At 47.2% G+C, this 18,566-nt stretch overlaps 1 protein-coding gene and 1 long non-coding RNA gene across 4 annotated transcripts; one reads left to right on the top strand and one right to left on the bottom strand.

Moving 5' to 3' along the window:
* Window positions 1-1,016: 1,016 nt before the first annotated feature.
* Window positions 1,017-15,522, bottom strand: SSTR3 (somatostatin receptor 3). Of its 3 annotated transcripts, none has more exons than XM_077339596.1 (2): window positions 15,453-15,522; window positions 1,017-3,676 (listed from the first exon to the last, which is right to left on the bottom strand). In XM_077339596.1, the coding sequence occupies exon 2, from the start codon at window positions 3,631-3,633 to the stop codon at window positions 2,395-2,397; it is 1,239 nt and encodes a 412-aa protein (XP_077195711.1). In that variant the 5' UTR covers window positions 3,634-3,676; window positions 15,453-15,522; the 3' UTR covers window positions 1,017-2,394. The 3 variants fall into 3 exon arrangements, with proteins under 3 accessions (XP_077195711.1, XP_077195710.1, XP_077195712.1); XM_077339595.1 differs by lacking the exon at window positions 15,453-15,522 and adding an exon at window positions 14,671-15,337; XM_077339597.1 differs by lacking the exon at window positions 15,453-15,522 and adding an exon at window positions 6,867-6,984.
* LOC143838380 (uncharacterized) lies at window positions 14,169-18,444 on the top strand. The gene is made up of 3 exons (XR_013231376.1): window positions 14,169-14,438; window positions 17,570-17,650; window positions 18,324-18,444. It is a non-coding gene; the product is annotated as an uncharacterized LOC143838380 (long non-coding RNA).
* The last annotated feature ends 122 nt before the right edge of the window (window positions 18,445-18,566 follow it).

Below are 18,566 nucleotides of genomic sequence, written 5' to 3'. Positions count from 1 at the left end.
TGTAAGTACTGGGGAAGTACTGTTATGTAAGTGCTGGGGAAGGCACTGGCAAACCATCCCGTATTGAGTCTGCCATGAAAACGCTGGAGGGCGTCACCCCAAGGGTCAGACATGACTCGGTGCTTGCACAGGGGATACCTTTACCTTTATGTAAGTACTTTGGCCACCTCATGAGAAGGAAGGACTCCCTGGAGAAGAGCCTAATGCTGGGAGCGATCGAGGGCAAAAGAAGAAGGGGACGACAGAGAATGAGGTGACTGGATGGAGTCACTGAAGTGGTCGGTGCAAATTTAAATGGACTCCGGGGAATGGTAGAGGACAGGAAGGCCTGGAGGATCATTGTCCATGGGGTCACGATGGGTCGGACACGACTTCGCACCTAACAACAACAATGTAAGTATGGGGGACAAGTCAGGGTTTTCCAGTGCTTTTAAATTCATTCCAGGGATTTTGTGTTTTGTGAATGAGTCTCCAATAATTTATCATACCCAGCCAGTCGACAGATGCAAGCCCTGGGGGAAATTCCAAAGCATTTTATTTTCTTGGATACGCTCCTCAAACACAGTGATACAAGTGGTATGACACCTCGAAAGGGGAAAAAAATTATGCTTGCTTCCTGAGGAAGTGGTTACTCGTCATTGAGTGTGTGTGTGTGGGGATGCAACACAAAACAAACCCTTCTTGCTTCCTCCTTCACCGCTTACCCACAAACACAAGCCTGTACACTGAAAGGAATGTTTTATTGAAATAACCTGGCCCCGACATAGTTGGTATCTTGGAGCTGAGGTGAAATGGCAGTGGGGACATCAGCAACACTTTTTTAAAAATCTGTATTTTACTTCAGAACATTCAGTGCACTTCACATAGACCAGGGGTAGTCAAACTGCGGCCCTCCAGATGTCCATGGACTACAATTCCCAGGAGCCCTTGCCAGCATTCGCCAGCGAATGCTGGCAAGGGCTCCTGGGAATTGTAGTCCATGGACATCTGGAGGGCCGCAGTTTGACTACCCCTGACATAGACTAACTCAGCCAGTAGCCCTCACAGCGAACCTGCAGGGTGGGTGAGCAGCTTTACCTCCCTGCATTGTGAACTGAGGCTTACAGAACAATAGGCAAGCTGCCCTGCTCTCAGGCCCCAGTATGCCACACGGGCATGAAAAGACAGCCTGTCATATTTTTATCCTACAATGAACTTTGGTCAATGTACCTGGTCCTTAAGGTTACTAAATGGGCAAAAATGAGCTGACCCTTGTTCACCAGGTGATGTCAGTTCCCTCTATGCCATGAAAAACTGCTCATTTCCACACATTAACCCTCCAATAAAGTGATAGTTTCCAGGTCTGCAGGCTACTTTACATTCATTCTCCTGTCCTTCATTTCTTCCTCGCAACAACCCTGTGAGGTAGGTTAGGCTGAGGAAGAATAACTGGCTCACTGAGGGGGGCGTTTTCATCCCGGGCTTCCTTTCTCAACCAGGGTTATGGCCCCAGAAGGGTTTCACCAATTGGGTGGGAGTTAATTTTTAATGTTTTTTTTTAATTTAAGAAGTTTATCAGGTGATATGTTCATATATGGTCATGTCAACCCGCAGGCCTGTCCAAATTTGGACAAGAACGGAGAGCTGTGCTGCCCTTATTTATGAAGCACGCTTCCTATTTTCTGGTTCCTGTCCTTAGTCATTGTTTTGTTCCTGTCCTTCCTTTGGGGAAAGTTTTATTTTCATTCTTTTCCTTTTTCTTTTTAGCAAGGGCACCTGTATGCTTGCGTCCTTACTCTCCCTTCCCTCTTCCCACAGTTATCTACCCAGATAGTAAAAATCGCTGAATATGTTTTGAGTTGTGGCTTATTCGCACTGCAAGATTAAAATTCTATTAAGGCTTTTTAAAAAACCAACCTGCAAATGGTCACATTATTAACACATCTTTCTTGAGCTGTCATTACAGGCTGGGCTGCTGCAGAATAAATAAATACAGAAGGCAAGGATGTTGAGGACAGCCTCAGCTGTGTGTAGTTGCGGGGAGCCTCAGTTAGATGAGGGTACTGAGTGGACCACTTAATAGCGATCCTTGGTTGTGAGACTAAATACAGAAAACCACCCCATTTTCATGTGTGGAATGTTGGAAAGTATACAAAAAGCTGTAGAGAAACTAAGCTTCATTAGCATGACGTTAGCTGAACCCAAACCCAGTCCCAGAAGTCTTTGCTCTAAACCAGCAATCACTGCCACAGAATGGTCACTGGGAATGAGCGTGTTAGGCCTTGCCTCTCCATTTGAAAGCCACTGTTGACTTTTCTACCTGCCATCTATGAGGAATGGCCACTGTTGATTGCTCCTCGTGAGTCCAACCTTGAGAAGTTCTGAGAAAGAGAAGAAAAGTATCTTTTCTCGTCGCTACAAGTAGCTGGTGTTTACAAAGCTGGGTTTCTCACAACTAACCGAGTCCTCAGGAAGTTGTTTTTGTTCACTGCCTCCTGCTCCATTGCTTGGGACACATTCCGGCCTGCCATTGCCATTGCCATTCTGGGTGATCTTGCTGACCTCGGTCACTCCTGCCTCCACGTCTTCTTCCTCTTCCTCCTCTTCCTCGTCTTCCATCTTATCTGCCGTGGTAGCTGCAGCTGCGACTTCTTGGCTCTGCACTCGACGGGAGGGTCTCAGGATGGCTCTGCGGAAGCCCTGCTTGAAGCGGTAGGAGAGGAAGCCGTAGATGATGGGATTGGCACAGCTGTTAGCGTAGGGCAGCACCACCACCAGGAAGTAGATGCCAAAGAGCGACGGCTCCTCAGGCAAAGACCAGATAACGTTGACGATGTTGAGCACATAGAATGGCAGCCAGCACAACACAAAGACAGCCACGACGGTGACCACCATGCGTGTGACTCTCCGCTCAGAGCGCTTGCGCTTGGCTGTCAGTGCTCGGACCTTTCTGCCTGAGGATCGGACCTTGACAACAATGAGTAAGTAACAGAGACAGATTATGAGCAGTGGCCCGAAAAAGCCAAGTGCGGCTGTGTAGACAATGAAGCCAGTTTTCCATACCGAAGCAGGCTCTGGCCACTGGATGTGACACGTGCTCATGCCCAGAGGAACATCTGAGAACACCACCACTGGCAGCACTACCACTGAAGAGAGCACCCACACTGTGGCACTGACCACCTTGGCCACACGCGCTGTCCTCCATTTTGACGACTTCCCTGGATGCACCACTGCCAAGTAACGGTCAACACTCATCACAGTCAGGCAAAAAATACTAGTGAACTGGTTTATGGCATCCACGGCCATGACTAGTCGGCACATGAATGAACCAAAAGGCCAATAGGACAGCGCATTTTGGGCAGCCAGGAAGGGCAGGCCAAGCATGAAGAGTTCATCTGCCAATGCCAAGTTGAGGATGTAGACATTAGTTACCGATTCGCTCACTGAATGGCACAACACCACATAGATCACCAGAGAGTTTCCAGCTAGCCCTACCACACAGACTATGAGATACACCAGAGGGATGAGGACACCACTGACATCCATACCAAGGCTGGCAGTTACAGACAGGTTCCCAGAAATGAAGACGGTGCTGGTGGCTGTTGAATTCTCCTCCCAAGAAGCCAGTATGGTCGAGAAGTTGAAACTGCCCATGGCAGAATAGTGGGGCGATTATCCCACTGGATTGGTTGGGTATCTGTAGTTGGAAAAAAACATAAAAAAGAGACTTTGATACTTGATAATTCACAGCTGAAGGTATAACCAGATAAAGAATGAGAAGTGGACATGAGTTCAGATTCGAGGTCCAACCCTCAATTTTGATCTAAAGCTTCTTTGACAAAACAGTGGTCAGTGAAGGTTGAGGGCCCCAGTTGGCCTGCTGCTAAATCTCATTGCCACAGATTATGCTCATTCACACCCTTTTATTTCCTGCCTTTGAAAATTTGGGAGGGCCCAATGGCATCTCCTGAAAATGTGGATTTCAGCCCAGAGACCTGTCGATTTCTTCAGGCTCGGCATATCTGTGGATTGGAAATGGTGACTAAACCTTTAGAGAAGTTAGGAGAACAGGAAATGGAAAAGAAGCCAAAAAGATCGGTAAGATGGTACACACTGGTGGGACAGTTTATATCAGGGATGGCCAAACTGTATCTCTCCAGAGGTCCATGACTACAGTTACCATGAGTCCCTGTCAGCATGGCAGGGGCTCATGGTAACTATTGTCCATGGACCTCTGGAGAGCCACAGTTCGGTCACTCCTGCTTTGTGTTCCTTGCTGTTTCAAAAGGTGAAATTAGTCATGAGTAATCAGGCTGGACCATTGGCCTGCTAAGGAAAATGGAAGTGCATCTGATGAACTGGCCAGCATAACGTCTTCATTGGTCTCAGTACTGCACATAAAATGGTGCTGCAGCAGCATTAGATTTATTTATTGTTCTTTGAGTCATTTATCTGCCACTTTGCCACTGACCTGCTTACAGGTTTGCCAACCTCCAGGTGCAGCCTGGAGACCTCTGGAAAATACAACCAATCTCCAGACTACAGGGATTCGTTCTTCCCCCAGAGAAAAAATGGCTCTTTTGGAGGGTGGGCTGCATGGCCTCATAGCTTGCTGAATCTTTCCACTCCCCAAACCTCACCACCCTCAGGCTTCACCTCGCAAATCTCCAGCAATTTCCTGGCTCGGAGTTGGCAACTCTCCCTGCTTAAGGCAGCTCCAAGTAAAAACAGTGCCATAAAAAAACCCAGCAGCATAAATTATCAGTGTCCAGAACAAGCCATCACAAACAAAGCAGCGGCCTTGTATAAAGCAACAGTATAAAGCAACCATTGAGCACCCTAAAACAAACAATAAAACATTTCCCACTCAGGAAGCATGCCATAAGACACTTTTAAATAGAGACGAAAAACCTCGATTTAAAAAATGAACAGAAACATTTTGGCTGAGCACCTTAAGTGAGAACAGTGTGGGTGCCAGGTGCTTCTCAAGGGGGAGGGCATGCAAGAAGTGAGAGGTGGGCCACCACTGAAAAAGCCCTGTCTCTAGTTGCCACTTATTGCTCCTCTGCACCAGACATCATGGCCTGGGAAGCAGACTTTAAACAGCAGGCTGGTTAGTACAATCCTTCAAGTCCCCTGGCTCCAAGCTGTTTAAAGGTAAGAACTCGCTTTTCTTTTTTTTAACTTTGAACTTTGGCTAGAAACAAATAGACAACCAGTGAAGAATGCAGATCTTTCAGCACAGGGTGAAAGGATCCTTGCATCCCATCTTCCTTAACATTAACCTGGCTGGGAATCCAATGCAAATTTATCATTAGCACATTTTACCCCTATCCATTAATGCAAAACCACGCCCAGGACCAGATTCCTCCCAAATGCCTTCAGGAGGAGAGCTTGAGACAGTGCCTCTCTGCTCCGCAAGCTCATTCAGCTGGACGTGGATTGGTTGTTAGTGTATCCTCACAGAACAAATTGTTGCTAGGTCCTTTACCCTGTAGCCTTTAGTTAGTTACTATGACACCCCTGACCCAAGGTGGATTAATCATTATGCTCAATGGGTGATACATGTAGAGCCCCTGCTAATCTGAGGTCTTTATTGTGGTTTAACTCTCCAGGATATGCTAGTATCTAGAAAGAGAAAATTATCCTGCTCTCTCTAGTTGGCGTGATAATTGTGTTAGATTCAGAATAGGGTAGTTATTGCTGTATCAAATAATAGGGGAGTTGCTGCCACATTACAAGTGAGGGAAACTTTTGCAGTCTTCATCGACAAAATTGAAGGAATGAATTGAAAGAATGTTTCAGGGATTGGATTAACAGGAAAAGAGAGAAATAGCTCTCTGTGTTTGGACACTGAACCAGTTTGACATAGTTAATAGACTGGCTGTCAGATCAGGCCTTTGAATCTCATACTCTGAGCAAACTTGGAAAATGCAGCAGCCTTTTGGCTGGGGCAGAGCTGTCGGCCAGGGCATAGAGATGTGCCATCCATCCTCTTGCCATTTCCTTGCCTTTGGGTAAAGAAGGTTGCATCCAACTTTTTGTCCACCAATATCTGGAAGTTTTTCTAGTGCAATTGTTTTGAGCCAGTCTTTGAGCTAGTCCATGGCAGAACCCATGTTTCAGGGCAAGAGACATTCAGAGGGGGTTTGCGATTGCCTGTATCCTGACCCTGGCCTTCCTTGGTGGTCTCTCATCCAAATACTAGCGGAGGCACCCCTACTGAGTTTCCAAGATCTGATACCAGGCTAGCTTGGGGCATCCAGCTCATAAATAAATATGATTTACACAATGCTGTTCCTACTTAAATACTGTATCTTAACATTTTCCTTAGAAACACTGCTGAATTCCCAGATTGAGAAGAATACATTAGAGAGCCAGTCCGTTCTATGGAAGCTGAAGCAAACTGCCCTTGCTTACACTGAGCACTGTGTAATGTGAATATATGGCTCATCTGTACATTGCCTGTGCATGCAAACTTTGTAGTACTCCCTGCATGTGGTGCTGAAATGGTCTGGTGTCTGTACTTGGCTGTGTTAGAGAAATAAAGATGGAACTGACTCATCATATGTCCTAGTCTTTAAATATGCAAGTTTACCCTGCAGTGGCTCTGAAGCCAATCCAGATGTAGCTCTGAAAAGAGGCTGAGATGCAGTGAACCCTCCCCACGGCATGGATTTAGGCCTGGCAGCTGGAGTTCTCTTGCACTTTACAATTGATCGCCTGGTGACCAAGATTACTTCCCCCAGAGAAAATAGCTATTTTGGAGGATAGAATCTATGGCATTATAACTTTCTGAGGTCCCTCTCATTCTCCACACACACCCCCCCCCCGCATATTTCCCAACCCAGAGCTGTTAACTATTTTAAGAACCGTTATCTCTGTACCTTTGGTTGTATCAGAATGGGAGACACCAGGAGATTTGGGGGGTTGAGCCTCTGGAGGGTGGGATTCGGGGAGGGGAGGGACTTCAACAGGATATGATGCCATAGAGTCCACCTTCCGAAGTGGCCATTTTCTCCAGGGGAACTGACCTCTGTTGCAGTTGTAATCCTATGAGATCTCCAGACACCACTGGGAAGTTGGCGACCCTCTTTCTGTATCACATGGAGAGGTTGATCATTTCAAAGGGGTAGCTTTCTAAGTCTCTTGCAGCAAAGTGAAACTAAAAGAAAGGAGCCCCTTAAAGATGAACATTTATTCCAGCATACATTTTCATGCTTTGGATCAGAAAATTAACGTTGGAATGAATTTGGTTAGTGTTTGGAATCTGATAGCCATCTTCAAGTATTTAAAAGGCTGCCATTAAAAGAGGATGGAGCAGAGTTGTTCTCTCTTGCCCCGGAGGGACAGACCAGAACCAATGGGATGAAATTAATTCAAAAGAAATTCCGTCTCAACATCCGGAAGAAGTTCCTGAATCCTGACAGAGCGGTTTCTCAGTGGAACAGGCTTCCTCGGGAGGTGGTAGGTTCTCCATCTCTGGACATTTTTAAACAGAGGCTGGATAGCCATCAGAGGCTGATTCTGTGAAGGCTCAAGGGGGTGGCAGGATACAGTGGATTAGCGATAGCGTTGTGAGTGTCCTGCATAGTGCTAGATGACTAGATGACCCACAATGTCCCTTCCATGATTCTATGATTCTAGTCTTTGAAGTGCCACTTGGTTTCTGTTTCTGTGGTCACCCTTCTAGTCTTCCACAAACCCAAGATCTCATTTCGATCCATAAATGGTTCGCTATGTACAAGTTTCCTTGCTTCTGCTTTTGAAATCAGTTCATGCCATCAGCCATCCTCACAAGGTATCGTTTTTGCTGACATGTCAACATTTCACAAGCTTTTCTTTAAGAACCTATAATTAGATGGCCAGGATGGAGTTGCTATAGGTGCTGCAACTGAATTGTTTTGGGGACACAATGTGGGAAGAAACTGGATCATGGGAAATTGAACTGACTTTCTTTGTACAAGAAACCCTTCATTATCCAAACCTTTGCTTTGCAAACCCCCTTATTACCTGTATTCACGGCATGATTTTCAAGTAGTGCTATGACACTATAAACCAGAATTAAGCAGAGCACTTCTGCCTTTTTTCCAGTTGTCTGATTATATCTCCCAAGTCATTTAGATGAATGATCGCAACACAGCAAAACCACTAATCTTCTGATGAAATCCTATCATTGGGGTCTCCTGATACTAGATTAAGCAAAGCCCAGAACTCATTGTCTTGTTCTGGTAGAGTAAAGGGATGGCTAATTAGCTTCCCTTCTGCTTCTAATTCCTTGTATTATGAATGTATTTGACAGTTTTATCCACAGCAAGAGTGTATCATTGCTTGTCTTGGGGCATGGCTGGTACCAGAGAGGGGAAGGGGACACGGTTGTTGTGCTCCTGAGGCCAGAGGTCAGATGCCTGGGCAAGACCTTCCAGCAAAGGTATCGTATGGTCTTTGTTATCCCTTTGCTTGATTTGCTGTTGACTCCTTTTGGAAGAAAAAAAAGGACCTAATTCAGATATAAACTAGGACGGCAGGTCATTTTAAAATGCAAGTTGGATTTCTTAATATTGGATGTAAAACTAACTTTATTAGTGTCTATCTGTGCAAGGAAAATACTTCAGCAGCAGACCTGGGCAAGCCTGATTTAGTTTGAGGCCTGATTTAGTTTGAGACCATTCTTTCCTGGGGTCCTTGAATGGCAGATGGGGTGGCAGTGAAGATTTGGTTTCTTTTTCCTACAGGGCACAGTGCCCAGAGCTTAATCCTCTCCCTCTTGTACATAACTAGGCAATACCATCCTGGAGATTAGGGCTGCCATCTCTGGGTTGGGAAATACCTGGAAACTCTGAAGGTGCAGCCAGGAGTGGGTGGGATAGGGGCGAGCATGGACATCATTATGCTATGGAGTCCACCCTCCAGAGCATCCATTTTCTCCAGGAGAGATGGTATCTGTTACCTGTAAATGAGCTGTACAACCAGTGGATCCCCCGGTCCCACCTGGAGACTGGCATCCCTACTGGAGAACAGGGATGTCAGTCTCCAGGTGGGACCTGGGGGATCACAGTGGATCTCCAGGCTATAGAAGTCAGTTCCCCTGGAGAAAATGGATGCTTTGGAGGGTGGACCTTATGGCATTGTGGCCCCACTGAGGTCCCTGCCCTCCCCAGGCTTTCCCAGCCTGGATCAGGCAGCTCCCCCCACCCCCATGGCAGCCCAACTGGGGACAGAAGTAAATAATTCAGTTGTGTGAGCTGGTTTTACCTCCCCGTACCCCCAACTGGCTTGTTTATATGACTCATATGAGCCAAAGAATATGCTCTCTCTTCATACCCCCTACCGACAGGCAAACTCCCAAATCCAGGTAGGGGAAATTTCGAGAGATTTGGGGATGGAGCTTGAGGAGGGCAGAGCTTGGGAAGGAGTGGGAACTCATCAGGGATGTGATGCTAGCACCCACCCTTTGACACTTTTCTCAAGGGGAATAGATCTCAGTCACCTGGATGTCAGTCTAGTTGTAATTCCAGGAGAACTCTATGCCTTCCGGAGGTTGGCAACCCAAGCATCAATGTGCCTTATACTTCATTTCCCAGCCAATGAATCTTCTGTGCCATTGAATCACCTCTCCATCCTGCTGCTGGTCAAAGCATGTGTGCAAAGATACATGGTTCTCTTGCTCTCTGCACATCTGCACTACCATTAGGTCCTTCCAAACGTGACCCAATATGTGGGGCTGTGTGATCCACCAGATGGTCCTGATCCATGAAGATTACTGTCTTGTGTGTGTGATGAAAAACATATTTTGTACTGTAAATGTGAAGGGTGCAGGTGTAATTAGTTGTCTGTGAGGATAACAAGATCAGTAAAATACTCCAGTTATTTAAGGATCAGAAACCTATGCCTCTCAATTAGGGAAGGGCACAAACCAGCTTGAGGGATACATTTTTGCCAGATTGTCGTTTGGGAGCCAAAGTTTATGAACTGAAGAGCCTCCATAAACTTCCATGAATTTTAAGACAGTTTGTGGCAATTTGTGAAGGTTTTTGGTGGCTCATGAAGAGCGGAAAGCTCCCTACTGCTCAAATGTTTTTCACCCCATCACTTTTGCAGTGAAACTCCTGCTTCCGGCTACCCCTTGAAAAATGGGAGGGCTGAGAAAGCAGAGGGTTAAATGACTCAGAGCCATTTAACCTCCAGCTTTTCTGCTTCCCACCACTTTTCAAAAAGCAGCAGGGATCAGAAAGCAGGGATTAAATGGGTCATGAACTGCTATGAATCGGTTCGGTCTGAGAAGCCACCTCCTGGTTCCTATCGGTTGGTGGTTCGGCCATGAACAAAGCCACAGAACTGCTGTTCCTGCCCAGCCCTAGTCTTGATCCCAGTTCTGAACCTCCAAGTCTATAAGGTCTCTTGAAACAAACAGTGTTTTGTGCCAAGGTAAACGATCCCTGTCAAGTTGAAAGAAGTCAACAGCCTTGTTTTGGCTTACTTGTGTCGATTATGGAGGGAAGCCGTCAAATATGGGAACGTGTGAAGAGATGAACTCCTAGGCCATCTGCGTGACTTAGGGCTGCTATATGCACTCAAGATGTTGCAGGATTTCAGCACTGAAGCAATGGGATTGCAATGAAGCTTGTCACTGGCCACTTCTAAACAGGTTCTTTGCCCTGGTTGGGGTCCTATTGGAAAGTTGGGTTTCCCCCCACTTCTCAGAAGTGTGGTGATTCCTTGCACCTCCAAGTCTCTCCCCATCTTTTCCCAAACCTGCTTTGCTGTAATGCTTTGGGAAAGACTGAAGCAAAACCAGGCTATGTGGATGGGATCTCTGGATCTTCCCACATCAACACCATTTTCTTTCCCCCAATCCCACCCCCACACAGCAGCCATTTCCCTGCCTACCCCAGAGGGCTTTTCAAAAAGGGAACTGGTGTATCACTACAATATTACAACAATCCACCAAAATATCGGGATCTGCAGCTTTCATTTTTTACAAAATGACTCTAACCTCTACCATTGCAATGAAAGTGTGGAATTAAGAGAACATGACAGATCTATAATGTTATAGCAACATCCCAATGGCCAGTTCTGCTGTGTTAACTTAGGCTTCCCGCTGCAGGGGAAAGGGAAATGCAGGGGAACTTTGCCCCGTGGAAGCCCCATTGCTGCTGTGCTGTATTAGCACCTGCGGCAGCAGTGAGGAAACCAACAAACCTGTCCCTGAGTGGAAAACAGCATCCTTGAGCTCTTGATCGTGCCAAGTGCTGCTGCTGCTATGTCCATAGAGTAGCTTACAAATGCTCCTTTAGGCCCTTGGAGCTTACTTGGCTTGCCTTGTTGTTTCACAGTGTGGATTCACTCATCTGCACTTGCTTTAGCAGGCTGTTCTTTCATGTGACTGGAGAGACTGGGATATTATGGGGCAGTTTGGCTGTCTCTGTTTATTTAGTTATTTATAGAGAGAGAGCTGTTTTTTTTTAATACCAGGGGTAGTCAAACTGCGGCCCTCCAGATGTCCATGGACTGCAATTCCCATGAGCCCCTGCCAGCATTCGCTGGCAGGGGCTCCTGGGAGTTGTAGTCCATGGACATCTAGAGGGCTGCAGTTTGACTACCCCTGTTTTATACCCTCCTTTGCACTCCCCGAAAGAGTCCCAAAGCAGCTTACAAACACCTTTCCCGTCCCCTTTCCATAACAGACACCTTGAGATGCAGGTGGGGCTCAGAGAGTGCAGAGAGAACTGCACAGCAGGAACAGCTTTCTCAACCCAGGGGTTCCTTGATGGCCCTGGAAGGGTTTCCTAAATGAGTGGGAGTTAATTTATGATTATGCACTTGTTAAACATTGATTAGGTGATATGACCATATATGGTCATGTCAGCCCCCCTTCCCCGAATGGCCAATAATGGGCCTGGAAGGGTGGGAAGGGCAGGGGCCCTGGGTGGGCATGAACACAGCCGTGCTTCCCAACCATATTCTGTTTTCTTCCCAACCATATTCTGGGGTTCCTTGAAGCCTGAAGAATGTTTCTCAGCGATAAAGAAGTTGAGAAAGGCTGCCCTAAGGACTCCCTATGCCTCCTCCCTCAGCTCAGCAACCACCTATGTTCCCCATTAAGAAAAGGTAGCCATAGCCTTTGAATTCATGGGGTTGATTTTAAATTTTAAGTACCATTTTTTTTAAAGCCTAAATTCATATTTGATTGACTGTGGTACCTTACCTTTGGTAAGCCGCCCTGAGCCTCTGGGGAAGGGCAGAGTAAATAAATTAAATCAATCTCCAGGAATTCCCCAAGCCAGAGATGGCAACCCTAGTTGGAGCCCTCAGTTTGGGAAACAGTGAATCAAATCAAAGGGGTGGAAGAACAGTAATGCAAAAGGGCTGGACTAGATGACCCTGACGGACCCAACCCTATGACTGAAAACCATGGAGTCCTTTCTCTCTCTCCACTGAGACACCCAGATTTAGGCATTTCACTGGCCTTTAATCTGTCTCTTTTGGTCTAAGTGCAAATAGAATCATAGAATCATAGACTCATAGAGTTGGAAGGGGCCATACAGGCCATCTAGTCCAACCCCCTGCTCAACGCTCAATGTTAGTGTTAGCTTTTCTCTCTCAGCAGCAATATTTATTCTCAAACACGCATGTCCTCCACCTGACCTTGGGCCAGTCACTGTTCTCCCAGAACTTCCTCAACCCCACCTAACTCACAAGAAGTCTATTGTAGGGAGAGGAAGAGAAGGCAGTTTTAAGCTTCTTTGAGATTCCTTCAGGTAGTAAAAAGAGGGGTACAAACAAACCAGCCTTTCTTTTTCTTCAGAGTCCCTTAAATGGACGCTGCAACCTGGTGGGCAAGAACTAGCCTTGGGTTTGGTTGGTTTTACATTCACTTTTGTGTACGTATGTGTGGGTCACTTTTTAAATCAAGTCCTGGCAGTGCACCATGGCAGCCCATATTCCCCAAAGACACACATCAAAATCTCCTCTCAGCCAACTGTTATGATGCTGTTGAATTTAGCAAAATGTGGACGGCAAAGGGGAGGCACAGTGTACTTTTGCCACTGGTGATGATGTTACAGGCTCTTGCTCTGTGATATGCACATCCATATTCCGGGGAGCACTTCTAATTGCAACGTATTGATTTAACCGGGGAAGGATAGCATTTCCCCAGAGACAAACCATTGTTGTTTCATTGTTGGGGAGGGGGGAATATATATAATATCTCTGCTAAAGCAATACAGAAATACAGCATTAAGGGAAAACATTTGGATCCCAGGTAGAAAATTAGCAACAGCTGCATTTACCACAGGCACATAAAGAAAATTAGTCTGTGGGAAAAGTCTGGAATAAGACCAAGCAGGTGTGCTTGTCGGGGGCTTCCAGTCAAGACGGGGGGCTAGTGCAGACACACCCTCACTCTGTAGGCTCCTCGGAGCATGAATTATGCATGGAGAGCATCTAGCCCAGCGCAACCTCACTGTCTGATGTTAGCCGTAAGTACTTGAGATAGACCCACTCTTCGGAACCTCCAGTTATTAGACTCCATTTTGGGCACTAGTTCAAAACAAGTCAAGAGCTCTTTTGGAAATTAAACCTGACTGTAACCAGTTTACCAGTGTAGCCAAGGGCGAGAGAGGAAAAGGCAGAATCGTGGCAGGAAGGATCTCAAATGCTGTTGGCGGCATTGTAATCGCATGCATTTATTTAGGCTGCAGAATCCACAAAGGTCTCCGCCAGCCTGGTCATCACTCTGGATTAAACTGAAAACCAGCATTTGGTTAAAAATAAAAAATCTCCAGGCAGAACCAAAGACCTCCAGATATTTCTGTGGGATCCCCATGTTTATCGCCTAATCAGGATCTCCTTTGTTTATTCAGATAAGAGATATAGAACCAGTTTTTTTCTTTCCATGCGCCACCATGCTCCCCTCCACCCTTTTATCCTTGCAACAACGACCCTGTGAGGTTAGACCGCGAGAGTGCATTTGGTCCAAGGTCACCCAATAAACTTTATGGCAGACTGGAGATTTGGTCTGCCAGATATGCATATGATGCTCTACCCACTACACCACTCTGTAATTACCTATAAGCCACCTCCCCAACCAGCATGTTATCTCTTCTGCAGTTCCCATAATTCTTTGTGCCAGTATCAACAGGGGTCCTTCTCTTTTGTCAGCTGCAGCAATGCTAGGAAGCCCCCTTTTCATCTCACTGGGCTCCCATGCCCCAAACCATCTCTGCCCCAAGCAGCTTACAATCCAAGACGGCAATCAGCCAATCAGCTTCTCCACAACAACCCTATGGAAGGCAATGGCACTTTTCGGAAGGAAAGAGTTGCAGACTGCAACCCAGCATCAGTCATGGAAAACAACAGGTGGGTGTAACAAACAGATCTGAAGAAGACAAACCAATGGCGAGGCACTTCAGGTCCTCCAAAAAGAGACACCCGCTTCATTCAAGCCATCAGAATAGGTAAGTATCCGGTTGCTTGCTTCCCCTTCCCTTCTCAATCAAAAGTTTATCTCCTCCCCCCCCCCTCACACGCACACCTGTTTTTAAAAGCCTATTGATCTCTTGGAGGCTAGAAGGGATTCTGCAAAGCTGATAGGGAAAAGGTCTCTATAGGATGCCAAAGTAAACTTTTTCATGCAGTAAAATGTGAGAAAGCACCCAAGAAGAAGAGGCATGTTTGCCCGACACTTACCTATTCAAGGAACAGCTATTTTCCTTCGCTCCCTGGCAAAATGTCTCATATCCTTATTTCTTCCTCTTCAAAAACAGAAACACGTCCTTGGGCAGCTTGAGAGGGGTCTGAAATACCTTCTTGCCCGTTTCCCCACTCTGAGATCCCGGAGTCCCTCTCCTCCTGCTGCTGCTCCAGAGGGGCTCCCCTCCTCATGCCCCCCATGCCCACCCATCAGGCTGCTGCTGGCCCTCTCCCACCTGCTCTCCTGCTGCCAGCAGGGAGAAGGCTGCCTGCCCGTCTTGCTGAGTGGAGCCCGGACTGCCCCCTCCAGCACGCCTGCTGCTGAAGTGAGGGGCTGCTCGTCTCACAGGGTTAGGGAGATCAAGCCGTGTGTCAGGGACTCCGGGGAATGGTCCCACGGCCAGCCAATCCAAGGCTCGGGGAGGAGGGGGGAAGAGAGAGAGAGAGAGAGAGAGAGAAGAAGAAGAAAAGAGAGAAGGAACAATTCAGAGAGAGGGAAGGCGGGGGAGTGAGGGGGAGTGACATAGTGCTTCTGATGGAGAGAGAGAGAGAGACGAAGGAAAGGAAGGAAGGAGGGAGAAAATGAGGGGGAGGAAAAAGGAGAAAAGGGGAAAATGAGGGGGTGTTGAAGCGCAATGGTGACAGATGGTGAGAGGAAAAGGGAAGAGGTGAATGCAGAGGAAAAGGGAAAGGCGCAACGGGCAGACTGCAGGAAGCAAGGAAAGGTGTCTGGAGGGGGGCGGTAGAGGTGGGTTTCCCATACTCCACGAATCCCATACCTTTGCATCTGGCTCCTTTGAAGTTGTTTTCAGACTTTGCATGCAGAACAGGTGGAGATGCTTCTCTGCTTCCTCAGCTCTGCCTCCGTAAACCGCACTTCAGCGTTCCTGAATTCCTAAAATTTTGACTTGGCCTTTGCTAATTGGATGTTGCATAATCAGTTTATGCATCTCTGTGCCTCAGGGCCCTGTTTTCCCAAGGGATGCCTGAATGCATTGTTGGCATTGGGCGGAGGGGGGGGGGAGAGAATAAATAGGACAGCTCAGATGAGAGGACTCTGCATTAGTCTTGTTGGAGCAGACTACGTTCTGTCTGGTCTGGCGTTCTGTTTGGGTCCATGGCCAGCTGAGGTCCGCTGGAAATCCACCAGTGGGCATGAATGTGATCACCCAGCCCTAAGGCATTTCAGGCAGCGGCATCTGGGACACAGGTCTACACTGTCTGGAAATATGGATGTTTGTTTTGCAGCTAATTGTTACAGATGGACCTATCCTCCATGAATCATCTTTTAGAGCCATCTAACAGAATGGACATCAATGCACTTTATGACCATGATTTTCATCCATCCATTTATGCATTGTGTGTAAGTCTTGAACACACACAACACTGCCTTATGCAGAGTCAGGCCTTTGGTCCCTCCCAGTCAGCATCATCTACTGGCAGCAGCTTCCCAGGGGCTCAGGCCACAGTCTTTCCCATCACCACGTCACTTTTACTGGAGATGCCGGTGATTGAACCTGGAACTTCTTTGGACCAAGGAGATGCTCTGCCACTGGTCCATGGCCCTTCTTCTTGCATTGTTGACAGTCTCTGGTAATTTCTCCAGACCAGGGGTAGTCAACCTGTGGGCATCCAGATGTTCATGGACTACAATTCCCATGAACCCCTGCCAGCAAACGCTGACAGGGGCTCATGGGAATTGTAGTCCATGAACATCTGGACAACCACAGGTTGACTCCCCCTGCTCCAGACTGAGAGCCACTCTGCAGGAGATGCACTACAAATAGTTTGTGCCCGTAATGTGAGATGGGCTACTTGTCTTTTCTGAAAAAAGCCATGTGTACACCATGGAAACACACTGTGTTGAGTAGAGATTGGCCTTGGCCCCTTGTCTTGTGTGATGTAGCCATGATGAGAAGTCTGCGTGTAATGGTCTCATGCCTTACAGGGCAGAAATAGCTACATGCTAAATTTGCTGAAAGGTAAAAAAGTATTGAACTCGCATTCCTCTTCAAAGGCAAGGCCTTAAAGACCCTCCCAAGTAGGGTTGCCAGCTCTGGGTTGGGAAGTTCCTGGAAATATGAAAGGCAGAGCCTACAGAGGGTGTGGTTTGGGGAGGGGAGGTACTTCAATGGGATCTAATGCCACACAGCCTACCTCCTAAGCGACCCTTTTCTACAGGGGAACTGGAGGCTGGCATCTCTACTTCCAAGACAGCTCTGTTGGATCCATGTAAATAGAACGGGCTTATTAGGGTCTGTTTAAGAAGGCCCCTGGACACACGGCTGGCCACTTCTCGCCCAGCCTGGTTTCCCCACTGCACGTAGCCCACAGGCTGTCTGATTCATTTGCAGGACTGGCCGTAACTCTTTCTCTTCCCGTGACAAACTTGCCTAGGGATCCACACCCTTGTCGGCCATGAGTATTGACACGCAATTAACTGTAAGGTGACAGTTTCTTGCCCAAGATGCCATTGCTGTTATGAGCTGTCAGAAGTGAAGCCCCACCTGCAAGACATTTACAAGCTAGGCAGGTCCTTGAGTCACAGATGCCTATCAGAAATGGCTCCCTCTCTGCTGAATGTCTGAATCCCAGGAGCCTCCATTACCACCAAGTGCCTGATGAAGGATGCTTGAGATCTCTAAAGGTTATCATGCAAAATCTTTTTGTTCTGTAAGGTGCTTCTGGACTTGAATCTAGCTGTTCCATTGCACAATAAAATCAGTGGCACCTTTAAGACCAACAAAGATTGATTCAAGGCGTGAGCTTTTGAGTGCAAGCACTCTTCCTCAGACTTGAATCAATCTTTGTTGGTCTTAAAGGTGCCACTGGACTCTGATTTTATTGTGCTACTTCAGACCAAGATGGCTACCCATCTGAATCTATTCTATTGCAGGCCAAGATGGCTACCCTCTGAAACACTGAGCCTTGCTGCTCTGCACTGCCTCTAAACACATCCAAGGACTGCACCAAGCCGGTGAGATCTTTCTGTTTCTCTGCTTGCCTTGTGTTTTTCTTGGAGTGCTTCCTTGCTGTGCCCTTGGTATTTACCTAGTGAGCAAACGCACCCACCTTCTCCTCTTTCAGCATCTGTCTGTTCTTCCTCCCACTCTGAATTTGGCCTTCACCTCCTGCTCCCTTCCCTGCCGTCTTTCACTCCACTGCTTTTGTTGACTGTGCTCACAATTCGCATCCCCCTGTCACTCAGCGGTTGAGGACCTGCTAAGCCACCACTTCCCTCCCTCCTAAGTGGAATTTCTGAAGCCAGGTTCATTTTGCTGCCCATGGATGCAATTCCGCTTGAGCAGAGAGGTCCCTGGTTTCAGTCCATTGGTCTTAAAGCAGGCGTCTGATCCGTTCAAACTTTGCATCAATACTGAGTCAGAAAGGTAAAGCCAGCTTGCTTCCCCTTCATAATAAACAGGATCATTTCTGCAGAACAAAACAGGAGTCCAGTGGCACCTGAAGGAATGACATGATTCATTCCAGTGTCAGATTTTGTGAGTCAGAACTCATTTTGCCAGATCTGTGGAATGTGTGAATACATCTTATGGAGGGAACTCTTGACTCGCTGGAATAAATAGTCTTTAAGGGGCCACTTGCTCCTGCTTTATTAAAAGACATTTGAGTTTATGTTGTTTCTTCCTCAGGGTTGCAGACGGTTGCCTGAGTGAACCCTCAGTCCAAGATTCCTCCGGGCCTCTTCCCACCTCACTTGGCCCTCTTTTGCATTCAGAAGCCCATGTACAAGAGACCCAATCAAATACCAGAGATGATGCATCTTGGCCGTCTACCTGGACCCCCAAGGCGGTTCATGCACCTGGAATTTTGTAAAGCTGTCCTCCCATTTGGAGTTGGGAAAACAACGGGTAGCAAGACTTAATGTTGTCCAC

Source organism: Paroedura picta, chromosome 5, assembly GCF_049243985.1.
Source record: "Paroedura picta isolate Pp20150507F chromosome 5, Ppicta_v3.0, whole genome shotgun sequence".
NCBI classification, from domain to species: domain Eukaryota; kingdom Metazoa; phylum Chordata; class Lepidosauria; order Squamata; family Gekkonidae; genus Paroedura; species Paroedura picta.
Note: the sequence above shows the minus strand (reverse complement) of the source record. Positions and strands in the feature narration are given on the sequence as shown.

What these genes read in the sequence shown, in the direction of transcription:
- SSTR3 (XM_077339596.1), bottom strand. Translation starts at nt 3,633, where the DNA reads ATGGGCAGTTTCAACTTCTCGACCATACTGGCTTCTTGGGAGGAGAAT.